The sequence below is a fragment of the Podarcis gaigeae genome (genome assembly GCF_964106915.1).
Source record: "Podarcis gaigeae genome assembly, chromosome: 3".
NCBI lineage: Eukaryota > Metazoa > Chordata > Lepidosauria > Squamata > Lacertidae > Podarcis > Podarcis gaigeae.
In genome coordinates this window covers 85773150-85789482 of record NC_139680.1, presented here as the reverse complement: position 1 = coordinate 85789482, position 16333 = coordinate 85773150, and the positions used below count along the sequence as shown (strand labels likewise).

Sequence of the window (16333 nt, the reverse complement as noted above, 5' to 3'; positions counted from 1 at the left end):
TAGTCTGGCAGCCTGAGCACTTTATCACATCTAGGAACTATGACGGGCATTTCTGGTAGTTGACCTCCAGCCTGCCCATGGCAACATCTTCTGCATCTAGCATTAGGTCTTGCTTTCCTGATACCTAATTTCCAGTCTCTTACTTATAAAATTGATATGCCGGCCCATCAAAAATTATTTTCTTGATGGCCCAGGCCCTGACAGAAAGACGCACCTGACTCAGGATGCTGTCCATCACTGGAACTTCTCTATGTTATGCATGTTCCTTCTAGGTATTTTACACATCCCAAAGGGGATGTGTAAAATCCCATCATTTGTGAACAGCTTCAACAGAACAGCTAGATGAATTCCCAACTCCATTTCATAAAGATCAACTTCCCCTCCATTTATGTAAAATGCTTTGGCTGTGAACAAACCATACATTTAAGGAATTCAAACACCAAAGTATCATGGGAGCTCTAGATTACCCTCACAGAGCTACAGTTCCCAGCACCCTTAACAAAGGGTGAAGTTCCCAGGATTCTGAACCACAAATACAGGGGGAAGGATGAGAAAACAACAGGATAGCTATTCCTCTGCTCTCAAACACAGTACGGTCTCTTGATATATTGGCATTCAATGTAGATGAAAGGAATTAAAACCCTGAAAAGCTATTGCAAATACATTCAAGTGAGCAAACATCTTCAGACAGCCTACCGGTATATGGTAAATGAAGGAAGTTCCAGTGAAATAACCTCCGGCAAACTTAGCATTATATTAAAATTGGTTAGCTCAGCACATTAAATTCTGCAATAGGGCAACACCTAGTCACATAATTTCTTAACATAAAAGCAGATGGGGATTCCAATTGGCCAGATAAAAATGATAATGGTGATAGCAAAGGTAATGATCTTGCTGCTTGTAAAATTACTTGGAAATGTAATTTTACAAACCAGATAATTAGGGCCATTCAGAAAGGTGAATCATGTTAAAAAGAAGAGAGAACACTTTCTCACCTTCCCTTTGTCCTTGCATGACCCACTTTCTAATACTTTTTGCATTGAGTACGAAATCCAGAAATATACCCAGTCTGTGGTGTTAATATTACACACAAACTCACCTGTACACAAAGGTCCTACTGCCCTTTCTTGTGTTTGTTTTAAGAAAAGCTGAAGTATTGATTGTCATAATGATTGTCATAAACCTGGCTGGCTGTAAGATGGCTTTCATAGAGGATAAGATACTGGACAGACCTCTGCCTCAGTTGTTGGAAGTAGTATGCCTGTGAATTTCAGCTGCTAGAGATCACAAGTGGGGATATACTAGATGGGACAGAACTCTCATGTTCCTACTTCAGGAGGGGGATATTACCAACCGTGTTCGTTTCCTCCCCCCTCCCCAATCCAGCAAATACAATCTCGCACCTGAAACTCTACAAGGGAAGATGGGCAAAGCCACGTTGGGGTGGGGAATGCAGAAATGACAACGATCCTAGTTATTTATGTCAAGGTGTAGAAATGATATGCTACAAATGTCCTTTCCCACCACCACTTTCTTTCTTTGACTCCTGCAAGTGAGAAAGGAAGCGGTCACCATCTAGCAGCTTTAAGGGGCTCGTTCCCGTGCAAGCTCCCAGACCCGCTGGAACAAGGAGGAACAGGCAGTGGCTTGGAGGGGAAAGCGTTTCCGTCTGGCTAGCATTTCTAACCGTAGCTGAAAATTGAGGCCATGAATGATACAAAACAAGAACAAAACACCTAAATAAAACTTGGCGGGATGGAAACAGCTACTCCTCCTTCCACTTCGCCCTTCTGACTTGGTGCGGGCCTTCCTGCCCCTCCTCCGGTCCCGCCCCGGGGGCGGCTCTCCCCGCCGGGGCAGATCCCGGCCAGCCGTGCCAAGCGCGCAACGCCAGCAAGCGCCGCTGGGCGCCGGCTCTTGTGCTGGACGTGGCACCGGGTGGAGGCGGGCGCTGCTGCTGCGTGCATGGAGCAGAGGCTGGCCGAGTTCCGGGCTGCCCGCCGCGGCACCCGCCACACCGCTCCCTCGGCAAAGCCCCCAGGAAAGGCGGCGGAGGCGGAGAAGGAGCAGGCCCAAGCCCGGCCCCCGCTAACGAGTGAGGTTGGTTAGCTTCGGCCCGAGGCGGCTCCGCCTCCCGAGGCGCGTTGCGGGGAGGGGAAGGCCGCGTTTTCACCCGCTCGGCCTCCGGTAGGCGCGCGTAGGATCGCGCCGCCGCTCTCCTTGTTCTTCTGCCGCTGCAGCTGCTCTCCAGTCAGAGCTGCCGCGTGCGATATTGCAACTCAAGGCGATGCTTATGCTGCGCGGTACCGCTGCACGAGTGTTGTGTGCTCAGTGCTCCAGCACCAAAAACGCCAGGCGAAAGTTGTTAGCCTGGCCGCCTTTCTGACGTACTGATTTCCTGCGTGTACGGGTTCATTCATTCCTGCAGCGCAGGGGGTTGGACTAGATGACCCTAGGGGTCCCTTCCAGCTCTGCTGTTCTAAGGTTATCTCCTTCCTTGTTGGAGCATTCACAAATGAAGCCCCTGCCTTGAGTACTCCAGGAAGAACTTTTAGCACTTGGCTCTGCTCTTCCTATACTGCTTTATTTATCCTCAGAGAGCCTTCTCTCTCTCCCTGGGCTCTACTATTATCTCATACATTTTAATCACTACAGTTTTCTAACCGAGATCCTCAAGGCTTTCTCATCTCCACACCATCCCTGTGAGGTAGGAATAGGATAGGCCAATGATCTTCATGTTTCTTCTGTAGCTTTGTCCTCCCTGGAGCAATGAATGAGTCAGGGCAAGATGCACAGCCAAGCAAGGATTTGAACCCAAGTGTGCCTGGTGGTGATGCTTTCTGTTTTACAGTGCATAATGATCAAAATGTTCATTATGATTGGGAGTGGGCATGTGTGCTCGTGAAACCTTGTTGGGGCGGCAGTGTAACACCATTTGCACCATACCGTGGAGATGTGGTCCAGCGTCCTTTAGGAATTTAACCATCCATCTTTTATTAGGGATGGAGGAAAAGTTTTGTTCTTATGGCAACAATTGCCTTGAAGTTCATCATTTTATCATCTGGTGAGGTGTTCCAAGGGATTGACAGTAGAGTAGTTGGGAGAAACTACATGTTATATAGAGAGTTAAATTGGTAAACTTTGTTAAGAAAAGGAAACAGGAGTAAGGCTGAAGAGTAAGCATTAGAAATAGGGGTTTAAGACAGCATGCAAACAAGCAAAACACCCAAACCCCCTCATCTGCTGAGATTAGTGAGAACGGTGGTTCTCAAAAGGCTGTGGCGTGCCATGCCGGTGTGGCAGGAGAGGGTGGCATGTGTGGCAGGAAGATTCAAGGACAATCAAAGAAAAAATTCAATGTTTCAGTGTAGTATAGATTGGTATTAAAATATTTATTATTATTTGTAGAGTATGGATACTTATCTTTCCAAAATGAGAACAGGAACACAGGCTTTTCCGCTACAGTTCTCCATGACATATTGTGGTGGACAGGGATTTTCAACTCTGACAAATACGAAAGATCAGAAAAGAGAAGGGCTTCTTTGTGTTGGGTAAGGAGATGAGAGTTTTTCTCAAATTAGACTTAATATAAACGAGATTACCCAGCAAAAGCAATCTCATACCTCTCATTGAGTTTGTATAAATACTTAAAGCACATATGTTGTAAGAGTCACATTTATAATAATATTTTGTGAGTGAGTCATGTTCTTATGCAGCTGTATTGTTTTATACTTTCTAGATGTCCCATGATCGTATTATAAAGTAGTTGTGTTCCATGTTATAAATCAAGCGCTGCTAGTTGTTTCTTTTTGTTTTCCAATTTATTTTTATCAATAAAAAAAATGGGTGTGGCACAAATTTTTATTCTGAAAGTTTGGCCCAGAGAAAAGTTTGAGAACCACTGTTCTAATAGTAGGGCTAGAGGGGATGGGCTGAATGGATATTTTAGCTACAACTTACTGAGAATATAGTTTAATGAGCTTTCTGCTCTGGTCCCAAGTTCTTTTTTCAGAATAATTGAGCATGAGTCTATAGACATACCATTATTCATTAGGAATATGGAATGAGATAGGTTTTAGGTTATGCTATGCTTCTAATAGGTTATGTTATATTCTGGATTATGTTATGTTCTAATAGATTATGTCTGAATAGGATGAGAGTGTTGGAGATACGTGCGAATGTGTATGTGAATCCGGTCTCGGGTGTTTGATTTTCGTTGTTGTGTATACTGTGTATATACGGACAATGACAATAAATTTATCTATCTATCTATCTATCTATCTATTTGCTGTTTTATACTTTATAAAAGCTGAATCCCATCTATTCTGGTGTTGCCCATGGTCTTCCTGTTTAGAGATATTCTGCTGAAATTTCAGTTTTCTTTGCCTACCTCAGTACTGGTAGCTAGTGAGCCATGTCTCTGGATAATGATGATGATGATTTTGGGGGGTGGGAGCTAAAAACAATGGTCATCATTATAGGTGTGAAGGGTTGGGAAAAAACTGAGGGAAAACATTTTTCTCCAAAGCCATCCCCCACCTCCAAATTAATAACCCCAAAGGATTATGAAATACTTTATTTTAGAAATATTAACAGAATGTTTAAAATAAGATGGAGCTAGGATACTTCAGTCAGTAGAGCATGAGATTCTTAATCTCAGGGTCATGGGACATAGTGGATAAAAGATTCCTACATTGGGCTAGATGTCCCTCATGCTCCCTTCCAATTCTATAATTTATGATTTAGCCCCCTAAAATGTTTACTAAAACTGTATCAGGAAGACTTTTATGTAAGACTGTGTACAGATCATTACAATTTCTGCACACTGTGACAATTCCTGAGCTGCGCATTGAGAGTACAAGTTGCAAATGCAAGAGCAAGATGCATTTCTGCTTCTAGGAAGGCACTGCCACTGAAACAAGAGGAGGATTCAGTTCCTGCTATTGTGTCCTTTTGATTGTAGGCATAGTTGGTGGATCTGTTTGTTCTCTTGACTAGGCCTCAAAGGACTGGGAGTGGGAGAAAGTGCAGAACACCATAATTTTGTTGCCACCCAGTTCATGCTGCTGCAAATCTGTCAGATCCAAGATTCAAAGGCAGAAATGTAAGTGGTGATAGCACTTCTTCTGTATTTGAGTGGAATACAAAACAAGCAGCACACGTTGGACATGTTGTTGGAAAGGTATTTTCAAATGCTGCAGAGCACAGAACATCTTCAGGTAATTGCATTCTGCGATTCTACCAAGCATATATTTCCTGCAACATGGTGACATGGCCTTTGCCCAGCACAGCCTGACTCCTCTTGCTTCTTACCTGCTTCAGATTGCTCAATCTTTTGCAGTGTGTGAAAAAACTGGTCTTTTTTGGAAATCAATATTCCATCACAAAACTGATCTTAGAAACAATTGTTGTTCTAGTCTTAATTATTTGTCCATTGCATAAATAACCCAGGTGGCTTTTTATTTTATTTTGCAGGAATCCAGTCAAAGGCCAGAAAGGCCCCAAACTGAAGCTGTTACATGCCCTGCACCATGGTGGACCAGTTGCTTTCTTCTGAATGTCACCTTTCTCAAGTTTCTCATCTGGCTTGTCTTACTGGGACTGTTTGTGGAACTAGAGTTTGGTTTGCCTTATTTTGTCCTGTCTATGTTTTACTGGATCTATGTAGGAACCCGCGGCCCTGGAGAAAGACAGACTGGAGAAAGAAGCGCTTATTCTGTCTTTAACCCAGGATGTGAAGCCATCGATGGAACACTTACAGCAGAACAGTTTGAGAGAGAACTACAGTATCGGCCCTTAGCCCAGAGGTAACTAGTGCCTATACCAGTATCACTAGGTCTATCCTCTCCGCTTGAGCAAAATGGGAACTGTTTCCTGTGAGATTTTTCATCTTTAGAAATGTTTACAATATTGTAATTAAAGAGTTGAGCTGTAGTTACTGTTTCTTATACAATAAACAACTAAACACAGGATATTAAAAATACATATTCAGCCTCCCCCCCCCCCAAAAAAGGCTCCTATTCTAGGCTATATGGTTCTCACCACTGAAGCTGTTATTTTCATAGATAACCCTTTCAAATTAAAGCAAAATATCTTGGCCAGCTTTATATTAAAAGATCCAGGAATGCATGTACAAATATGCATATATTTTTAGACCACTGCCAAACATTAATATATACACCTATTCTTTTCCTTGGGGTTTCTCTCCTCACCTAAGTTGAATTTGGAGACCTCACCCAGAAGCAGCTGGAGGGGCAGGAGGACCTTACCTTTCATTGAGCAATAACCTCCAAGTCTGCTTATAACTTCTTTTTAAAATTTGATCCACTCCAGTGTCAAAAGCAGAAGAGCCACATTTGTGGAAAGGATAATGTGAATGTGACAATATATATACATTAGGTTTGCATTTGTACTGTATGTGTGTTTGATTAATGCTCATTGAACTGAAAATTTGGATCTACACCCCACTTTTAACAAAACTCAGCTTGCACAAAAAGTTGAACTCTACTAACACCACCACATACGAAACAGCTGCACTAAATTGGCAGGGGAAAAACAGCAGATATCATTTGCAGAAGTGGTAGAGCTATGTACCATCAGCATACAGATGACATCTCAGCTCAAACTTCCCCATTCCCAGTGCGGGAATTTAAGGCACTTGCCTGGAAGCAAGTGATATTGAACATTCATAGGATTGTGCTTCAAATCACCTCCTAATAGGTCAATAGTAAGGTGTGATTAATAAACTAACAAAATATGAGAATGTGTTACAAAGGCTTGGGAAAGGCAAACAGATTTTACCGGTGTGTTGTATCGGGTGTTGCTTGCAGAAAGCCACAGATTTTACTTTTTGAAAACAAGCAGGTTGACCAGTCTACCAGCTGAGGTACAGTATGTTTTAAATGAATTTAGTACCTTTTAGCAGACAATGTCTAAACACATAGCATACTGTTAAAATGGAATCCATCAGCATGGTCGGAGTGTTAACTCCTGTCCCTCAGAAGAGTAGCTCCACTACTCTAATTCCCCGGGACCCTGGATGTTGGATATGGATGAAGAGAAAATCCCCAGGCCAGATTACCTGTGTGCAGTTCTGCAGACAGATTCCCCACTCCCATACTTGGGGGCCATAGGATAGTGGTGCCATCTGACTCAGTAGAGACTATTAAAGTCTATTTTCAACTCTCTTATTGAATTCATTACTTTTCACTGTTCAAGTGTGTTTGTGTTTACAGTGTCAGGCACCTGATTTGATTCCATAAAGATCAGCATTATCTTGTATTAAGGATACAAGAGATGCTAGGTATGCACATTTTACTTTTTTCAGTTGCTTACTTTTTGAAGATTTATTCAATTCATTTATTGGTATGTGTGGATTCAAGGCCTGATATTTTAAAAATGCATGAAGGGGGGAAAAACTTGATTGATTCTGCCCAAGTAGATCTAAAGTAAACTGAGATACAAATAAATTTATGTCTGACACATCTTGGAAACTATGAAGAGAGAATTACACAGTTAACATCAATTACATTGCTTTTGCAAGACAAGGATGAATTCGCACGTGCACAAAGGAACATAATTCATAATTTGTTACCCATTTTTGTAACATTTAAAAATAAATACATGCAATTATTATTATTTTTTAAAAAGAATCAAAACAGTAAGGATAGAAATATGACATTCACTCATTTTTAATGCTTAATATATATATTCACCATTTTGGTACATTTGCAATACGTGCCTCCACTTAGGTGCCTCACAAGTTGTATTAATTTAACAAGACTTGTGTGCATAACTGTGGAATGAAACTTAAGTAGAATCACAGTGAGTGAGCAGGTTGCTGGTGCGTCTTGGGTTGCTCAAACTGTTTTTGAGCGCTGTATGAAGAGCAGTCTTAAAGCATGCTATGAATTCCAAAGCAAGGGCAGCTTGAACATTGAGGCTCATGCACATTTCCTCTATTCATCGGTACTAGTTTTATTGGGAACGTTATAAACAGGCTGCTGGCAACGAAAGGGCGTTTCTTGTTTCCCAAGGCTGCTTCCACCAGCCCACAGACATTGCTGAAGAGAGGTCTTGAATGCTCTTTTCTGCATCTGCTATCTTCTCCCAAGACTAAACAAGCTTTTAAAAAAGTTGCATATACTGCATCCATCATCACATTACTAGGAACACATTCCAGAAATGAAAAATAGCTGGCCGAAAGAGGAATAGCAATACAATAGAACAAACAAATTTAACAACACCAACACTACATAATCAATACTAAGAGAGGATTGTGTATGGGTGGTTTTTTTTGGCAGCAATTGTTTATTTGCTTAGAGTAAACTGGAAAACATCTTGCCAGTTGCAAAAGGGCTCTTTGAGATTTGGGTGGGCTCTATCCATCTCCTCCCATGGTCAGAATGCTCCTGTAATTCTGCTCCTTGAAAGCCCCATTGAACCAAGCTCTGCCAGTATGGTTTCCATAACCTGTCAAGATGGGTCTGGGCAAGACCAAAATAAGGTGGGGGCCCATGTTTTTTATTTTATTTTATTTTATTTTATTTTATTTTATTTTATTTTATTTTATTTTATTTTATTTTATTTTATTTTATTTAAAAGGTCTTCAAAAGAGGAGAGGTTAAAAATCAAGGGAAACAAAGTGATTTTAAGAACAAGGGAACAGTTAGTGAAAGTTTTTAAAAACCATGAATTTAAACGGCTGCCTAGCCTAGAATTTTGGTGAAAATGAAAGATAAATAAGAGAAGGTTAAATTTACACAACAAGACAAAATTTACTAAGATTTAGAAAATGTCTCTTGGGACACATAATTCAATAACCATGCCTACTGCCTTTTTTCTTCCTGTTTGGTGAAGCATGTGACGTTTCCCATATGACAAGATCTATTATGCTACAGAAATTCCAATGTTGACAAAAGGGCAAATTAAACATGGTGGAGCATGCCACTCATGTGTCTGCTCTCCTCTGATATAACACTGAGCTTGTCTCCCTTCCACATGCTCCCCCAATCTTTGTGTAAATCGGGTGGGGACCTCAGCCAGTGGGGTGAGATGCAACCTTCCAGGACTCTAGTTGGCCCTGGGAACTCTACAGGCGTGGCTTAGACACTGCTAATCTTCTGAAGTCCCATTTTCAAAACAATCTCTAGTAAGAACTGCACAATAAGCATTCACAGATCTCAACCACGCTTGCCTGTAAATAGGCACAACTACCGGTATTTCCTACCAGTGGGGATTGTGTTGGAGTGAATTGTGAAAAGTATAACAGGGGAATGCTTGCAGTTGTCAGCTTTTAAAACCAGGAAAGTGGCTTGAAGGAGGCCAGTGGAGACAGTCTATATGACCGGCTCTATAGACAATTTTAAATTTGTGGCAGCTACAGTTGCTGTGTCTGATGTGTAGGATTTCTGTCAAAGCCAGCCGATTCAACTCCTTAAAAGGGTTTGGTATTCCAGATCACTGAGCACCCCACATCACTGAATTATGCTAGCATACCTACTTGAGTCCAGTGGATTTTGGTAGCCTCAGGTTCTCAAGAAACTAATACGTTGTAGCTCACATCTGGCATGGACAGAATCCTAATATGCTAGTGTAACAGTATAAAAGCATCACTCCAGCAAAGGCGGCGTGTCCAGCATGGCTTAGAGCAGGGGCAGCCAATGTGCTGCTCTTAGAAGTTGTTGGGCTACAATTGCATCCCCCCCCCAACCATTTGTATGCTGGCTGAGGCTGCCGGAAGGTGCAGTCCGCAACATCTGGAAGCTACCGCATTGACTGCCCTGGATTACCACATTGGTGAAGGTTTCTCTACTGTTAGGTGCACACAGTATATACGGATGCAGCTTGCAAGACCAATTATGGCATTACAGTACACAGCCATAGAGATTTCTATGCATGCTCTTCACAACACAGGGACAGTCTCCTGGGCCCACTGCAGAACCTTTCAGATTCTGGTAAATCCAAGGTCCAGTTCAGAATGGCCACAATAGTATCATGCAATATGTTTTTAGAGGAGAGGACAAGTTTCAAATGTACTTCAACTCGGTGCTGCAGTGTACACTATTACTACCAATAAGGTAATTAATATATGATGATCTCTGAAACCAGAGTTTCTCTGTAAGCAATCAAACGTTCTAGGATTGACTGGCAACTTGAATTGGATTTACTGAAAAGGCAAATTGGATTTATATATTTTTAATTCATTCCTGCTGAGCAGTCTACATAATTTTTAAGATTCTAAAGGCTTATTGACAAGCAAGAAATCCGGCTGGCTGTAGCATAGAAGAGTGAGCTGGCCAAAGTGCTGAAAATATAGCTCCTGAATCAGCTTGTTTTTGTTTTCAACATCTAGCATAAAAGAGCCCTGTAGCTATAAGACACTTGAAAAGGAAAGAAAAAGAGCAAGGCATAGAAAAACCTATGCTAAAGTTCAGGACTCCTGTGAACAAATGATTAAAGTTCTAAAATACTAAATTCTACATTTGTGTCTCCATAGATGTTATAAAGGGTATTATTTTCTCCATTTTCCTGTTTATCTGCTTCTATACCTACAGGGGGCAGAGAATAAAACATTGTTCCCTGTCAAATACTCAATTCCAGAAAGCCACTAATTACTTTGGTTCATAGTAATATTTGTGCAGCCTTCTGAAGCAGTAAAGGGCTATGAGAGTGGTAAGACTGGGCATTTTAAAAAACCCACTAATGACAGCAGAAAGGGTGTGCATTCATCACCTGGAAAAGAACCATCATCTGCACATAGATTTAAGTTTCTCCGAGAGAGAAATTACTCTTTAACATGTTTGAGAGCATGCAACCAAAGGCAACATCAAATATCCAGTATTCATATACTTCAATCATGGACGAACCAGCAAAAATTTATCTGAATGGCACAAGAACAATTCAAGCCTTTTCAAATGATGAAATAGTAGGTGGATCCAGTCACCAGTACTATATGCTGTCCCCAAGCAGTGGATGAGTAGAATAGTCCTGCTGGGGTCAGTAGAGGATTGCTCTGCCACACAGAAATTGCCTGTTTATCAGGTTTACTATGCTGCTGTTTTTTACAAAAATGAGGGACAGAATCCAATGCTGCAGAGAATAAATGTACAGCATTCACTATTTTTTTAAAAAGAGGTATGTGAAATCATAAGGGTGTAAAATGGTTATTTGTTAAATAATCTTTCCCATTTTTAATTGTACACATTACTATAAAACGGAGAACACCTCACGCAACAAAAAGTAAACTACGTCTTACTGTGCCATAGGAGTGAAGAGATGAATAACCGTTCATTGCAAATAACGTCACTGGCACTGGCCATTAGGTGTCCACGACACCACATGTGACATTCAGAACTGCAGCGAATATACTATTCTTGCAGTGTGATTAGAGGGGGACACAAAAGTCCCATTTGTGGAAATGCCTGGAACACCCAAGTCAAATGACTGCATATTGGGTGTTTAAGAAAGCTACCACTTGGAAAGGCTTGAAATGCTTCTAGAGATTATGGTGACTGTTTCTTTGTAACCATGCAAAAGTTTAATCTCCCCTTTTTCCCAATGGGAGTTTTTTTCTTGTTTGTAATGATCAGCTGCATCCTTGTAATTTAATCAGTAAAGCTGTCTACCCAGGCTAATAAATGATTACCTTTACGCTTTGTGACAGCATCAACACAGTGTTTATAGGCTTTGGGCACCTGGAGGCCTCTGATATTGAGAAGAAATGCTTTAAGCTTACTTTAAAGAGCATGCCCTTCCCTCAAATGTATTGATTATATTAGGTGCCCGCTTTATTTTGAAAGCTTGTCCAGCTGCCTGCAGCCATGAACGAGGGAGGTTCAAGTCTTCCAAAGGCCTCATGCAATCTGGCTGGCTGGATATTCAAAGGGATTCGATTGTACCTCCTACAGTTCATGTTAGTTGGTCAGACTCCTCTGCACTAGCCTCCACAGAAATCTTAGCTGAATGTAGCCTGGAAAGTGGCAGCATAGACTGTGCTCCCCAGGGTACCTCCGCTGCTTATACTGTTGGCTGGGTACTTGAGAGGCTTCATGTTGCTGTCTCTGCGGACATAAAAGTGCTCTAGTCGCCAGCGCTCCCAGCTTTTCTGAAATTCTGTCCGAACCTTGCATAAGGAAACAAAAAGGCATGAGAGAGAGAAAGGGGAATAATCCAGTTTTGAGCCACTTCTATTGTAGCACTAAGAAAAGATGAAATATCCCATATAATTAAGCACTGGCAAGGTTCTAAAGCCGCCCTTGTTATTGTTTCAAATAATTTCTGTAATTACTTAATCAGTCCTTCATAGGTAGTTTCATAACCAAAATAATAGCAGCACTCTCTCCTTTGTCTATAAATAGATATATGTCTGTGCAACAGTTGGGAACAGTATGCCTTAACTGAACTCCTAGCAGCAACCTGTTGATCTAAAGTTAAGAGGGCACATGGTTCAAATTAGTCTGAATTTCCTGCTTCAACGCCATTTTGAGAATCCAAGATACTCACTGTGACTGACAACAAGTGTATTTCTGCATATAGATAGAGCTAAAGAGCACAATTTATAGAATGTTAATTCAACAGTTTTAAAATCTTGAATAAGACTGAAATTCTAGGCATGCACAGGCTGCAATCCTATCCCTGTTGAACCACACTGACATACTTCTGAATAGACATGGCTAGGATTGTGCTGTTACTTGGGAGTGCCCTTGAAGTGAGAGGGACTGCTGGGTAAAGATGCATAGGACTGGACTGAGGGGGGAATCACCTGGCAAATGCCGTTATGCTGACTTTGAGATCCACAGCAACAAAAAATTAAAAAGGGAAGGATTGGAGTGCTAAGAATACACACACACACACACACACACACACAAAATGTAAGTGAAAGGAGAGTATTTTAAGTTACTACAGTTGGGTGTGGATACAAATTGGAAAAGCCGCAAAAGTAGGCTCACCCCATCTCGTTTTCTCATTTCCCAAAAAAATTTAATGGGGGAAAGCAGCGTTTAAATCCAGTTGTCTCTGCAAGACCAAGTCTAGTGACATGTGAAAGAAACTTAAGACATAAGCAGGCAGCAAAGTTGGTACAACCTGGTCAAATCTATTAGAGATATGTGTTCTTAGGCTATTGATAAGGGGGAAGTAGCATTTATATAAAGCAAATTATTATTTTTGAAAGCTCTTACTAGAGATCCAGTTCTGTAGCATTCCCCACCCCCACCCCATAATGTGCATAATTTGGTTGTCATGGCCACAAATAAGCCTGTAAGCTTGGACAAGGGTATTTATCATGTACTACTCTGGTTTCTCCCCCAGCCCCCAGGAGCTTCCTTGGATGCCCCATAAGCCACTTTCTCAAGTACCTGTGAACCGAAAAGCTTTGAAACTGTACAGTGGTACCTCGAGTTACATATGCTTCAGGTTACAGACGCTTCAGGTTACAGACTCCGCTAACCCAGAAATAGTACCTCGGGTTAAGAACTTTGCTTCAGGATGAGAACAGAAATCGTGCTCTGGCGGCAACAGGAGGCCCCATTAGTTAAAGTGGTGCTTCAGGTTAAGAACAGTTTCAGGTTAAGAACAGACCTCTGGAACAAATTAAGTACTTAACTCGAGGTACCACTGTACTGATTAAGAACAGCTCACCATTAGGCCTTACAGTACTTATCTTAAACTAGAACATCCAAATGCAATGCAATAGAATTGTAGAGTTGGAAGGGACTATGAGGGTCATCTAATTCAACTTCCTGCAATGCAGGTATTTTTTGCCCAACGTGGTACCCAAACCAATGACCCTGAGGTGAAGAGTCTCATGCTCTACCAACTGAGTAACTTTAGGTTCCATCTTTGAACATGGATCTGCACTAATCATCTGTTAAGCAAAATGTGTGGGGTCCAGTTACAAGAGTAAAAAAGGGGGGAAAGGTGGGAACTGTGGATTTAAATAGTTAATTTTTTATTCAGAGCTGCACAATGTGTTCACTAGGATTTGATCCATCACGGTAGCAGCAAAATTAGAAACCGCAGCAAAAGCCACTTATCACATCAGCTAGAATTAGCTTTTTGCACAAAAATAGAGGATACTTAATAAGGAAATACTATGTCCCTCTTGTAAATGGATAATTGTGCAAGCATAAGCCAGCTAATTCATCTCAGTAGCTCTTGTACTGTAGATACTACTATTAAGGGGGTGGGGAATCCATTATGAGGTCTCTTACTGTTTATGATCTTTTCCAAAGGCTAGTCATATTAGCCTGTTGCAGAAAGCAACAGCAAAGAGTCCTGTGGCACATATTAAAGCACGTGGTTCAGATCTTAATCTCCGCATCCCTGGTGGGCCAAATCTGACAGGTGGCTGGTCCCTGAGTCCCTGAAATGAAGTTTCCGAGACCGCCTTTCTGTAAAAGTTCAGGCACAGGGATCTGGCGCCCACTGCGAAGACATGCAAGTTCTATAACACTGCCTTGAAGATATCTCTCTGTTCTGATCAAAATTTCACACAAAATAGAGAAACCAACCCAGATTATCGCCTACTAGGGCTGGGCAATATGTGCCACAGGATAATATGTGCCACAGGATTCTTTGCTGTTTTCAGCATCGTGATACCAGCTAAACATCGTGATATGCCAATATATCATGATGTCTAAAATAAGGATGGAACTATGTAGATGCAAACCGAGTAATGTCCTGGCAACTGCTATTACTTAGGGGTCTAAAACTGATAAATTTTTACTTATCTTTAACATATTGTTACAACTGTTATTTTATAGTTCAGCTAATTTTTAAATTAGTGTGTTTTCTCTAAAATAGGGAGGGAAACTATATAAGGGGAACCAAACACAAAAACACTAGAAAAAAACCCCTTCCTCTTTTTTCCCACTGGTGAGGGTGGGTGGGAAGGGAACGAAGAAAAAGAAAGCAGCCAGCAACACATAAGGAAGTATAGGGTTGTGGGAAGAAATGTGTGTGATAAAGCAAAGGGGTGAGGGGAGAATTGGTAGGGAATTCAAGGGTGAGGAGGAGAAAATGGGGAACATAATGAGGGGAGAGGAGACAGATCTGCACACACAGAGAGAAGAGAAGGGGGAAGAGGCTTATAAAATGGTGACCAAACTATTCAAGCTTTTAAGCTTTTCAGAGTCCTTGTTTTCATTCAAGTAACGTAATCCTTTTAAATTTTATTCTGGCAGGGTCAACAAAATCCAATTTGGCAACAGGATAATAAGGCTGTACAACAAAAATTCCTCCAATCCCGATACATATTTCAAGTTAACAAGCAAAGGGATGTCATCATACAGGTCTTCAACTACAACCCTCAACATATCAGGGCTTTATTATAACTCACCTCTTTATTTACTCAAAAATTAATACAATGGCCTTCTAATTCTCCATACTGCTACTTTGATATATTCATAGAGAACCGCTATCTGAATGCTTTAGTTTCCTGTCAACTAAATTACTTGAAAAACATTCTTTTCCCCCCCCTCTCTCTTTTTGTATGGATTGTAATACTGCAAAATACATGCGTCTTACCTCACTGTTGTTAAAACAGTAGAGAATTGCAACCAGAAGACCCTGCGGGGAAAAATCAGTACAACAACAAATAAAAGTTAGATAATTCATACTCATTCTTGCATTAAACTTCATTAGCCAAACTAGCTAGGAGAGGAAACTATATCTAATCCTGCTACAAGTACTTCTTGAGAAAAGAATGCAAAAGACTTCATCCCTGTAAACTGAGTAATTCCCTGCTGACTCAGGACTTGAAGAAGCAGCTCCTATAATGTGGCACTTAAATTCAATTTATTTGTGCCTATTTCTCCATAAAAGTGATGGAGGAGTCAGTGTGTTGAAATTGGTTAGTGTTGGACTCTGACCTGGGAGACCTGGGTTCAAATCCCTGCTCAGCCATGATCCTCACTAGATGACCTTAGATTGTTGTGGTGATAACTTGGGATGGGAGAACCTTGTGCTCCACAGAGGAAGAGAAGGATATACATGTAATAATAAATACATAAACAGATGCAACAGGACAGTGACTGTTTCAGCATAAAAAAGCAGCAGATACAACAAATAGATCAGGGATCAGCAAACTTTTTCAGCAGGGGGCCGGTTCACTGTCCCTCAGACCTTGTGGGGGGCCGGACTATTTTTTTTTTAAAATGAACGAATTCCTATGCCCCACAAATAACCCAGAGATGCATTTTAAATAAAAGGACACATTCTACTCATGTAAAAACATGCTGATTCCCGAACCGTCTGCAGGCTGGATTGAGAAGGCGACTGGACCGGATCCGGCCGTCAGGCCTTAGTTTGCCTACCCATGAAATAGATGGGC

General features: G+C 41.3%; 2 protein-coding genes across 3 annotated transcripts in view; one reads left to right on the top strand and one right to left on the bottom strand.

The window, feature by feature from the left end:
- The first annotated feature begins 1852 nt into the window (after positions 1 to 1852).
- On the top strand, positions 1853 to 15462 carry SAYSD1 (SAYSVFN motif domain containing 1). The gene is made up of 3 exons (XM_083732831.1): positions 1853 to 2100; positions 5476 to 5807; positions 15186 to 15462. The coding sequence occupies exons 1-3, from the start codon at positions 1966 to 1968 to the stop codon at positions 15361 to 15363; spliced, it is 645 nt and encodes a 214-aa protein (XP_083588957.1). The 5' UTR covers positions 1853 to 1965; the 3' UTR covers positions 15364 to 15462.
- GLP1R (glucagon like peptide 1 receptor) overlaps positions 7587 to 16333 on the bottom strand; it is a 97493-nt gene continuing 88746 nt past the window's right edge. For both annotated transcript variants that reach the window (XM_083732580.1, XM_083732581.1), the window contains 2 exons: positions 15529 to 15570; positions 7587 to 12124 (listed from right to left, as the gene is read on the bottom strand). In XM_083732580.1, the coding sequence (XP_083588706.1) occupies positions 11957 to 12124; positions 15529 to 15570 (210 nt within the window). In that variant the 3' untranslated portion in view covers positions 7587 to 11956. The remainder of the gene's footprint in view (positions 12125 to 15528; positions 15571 to 16333) is intronic.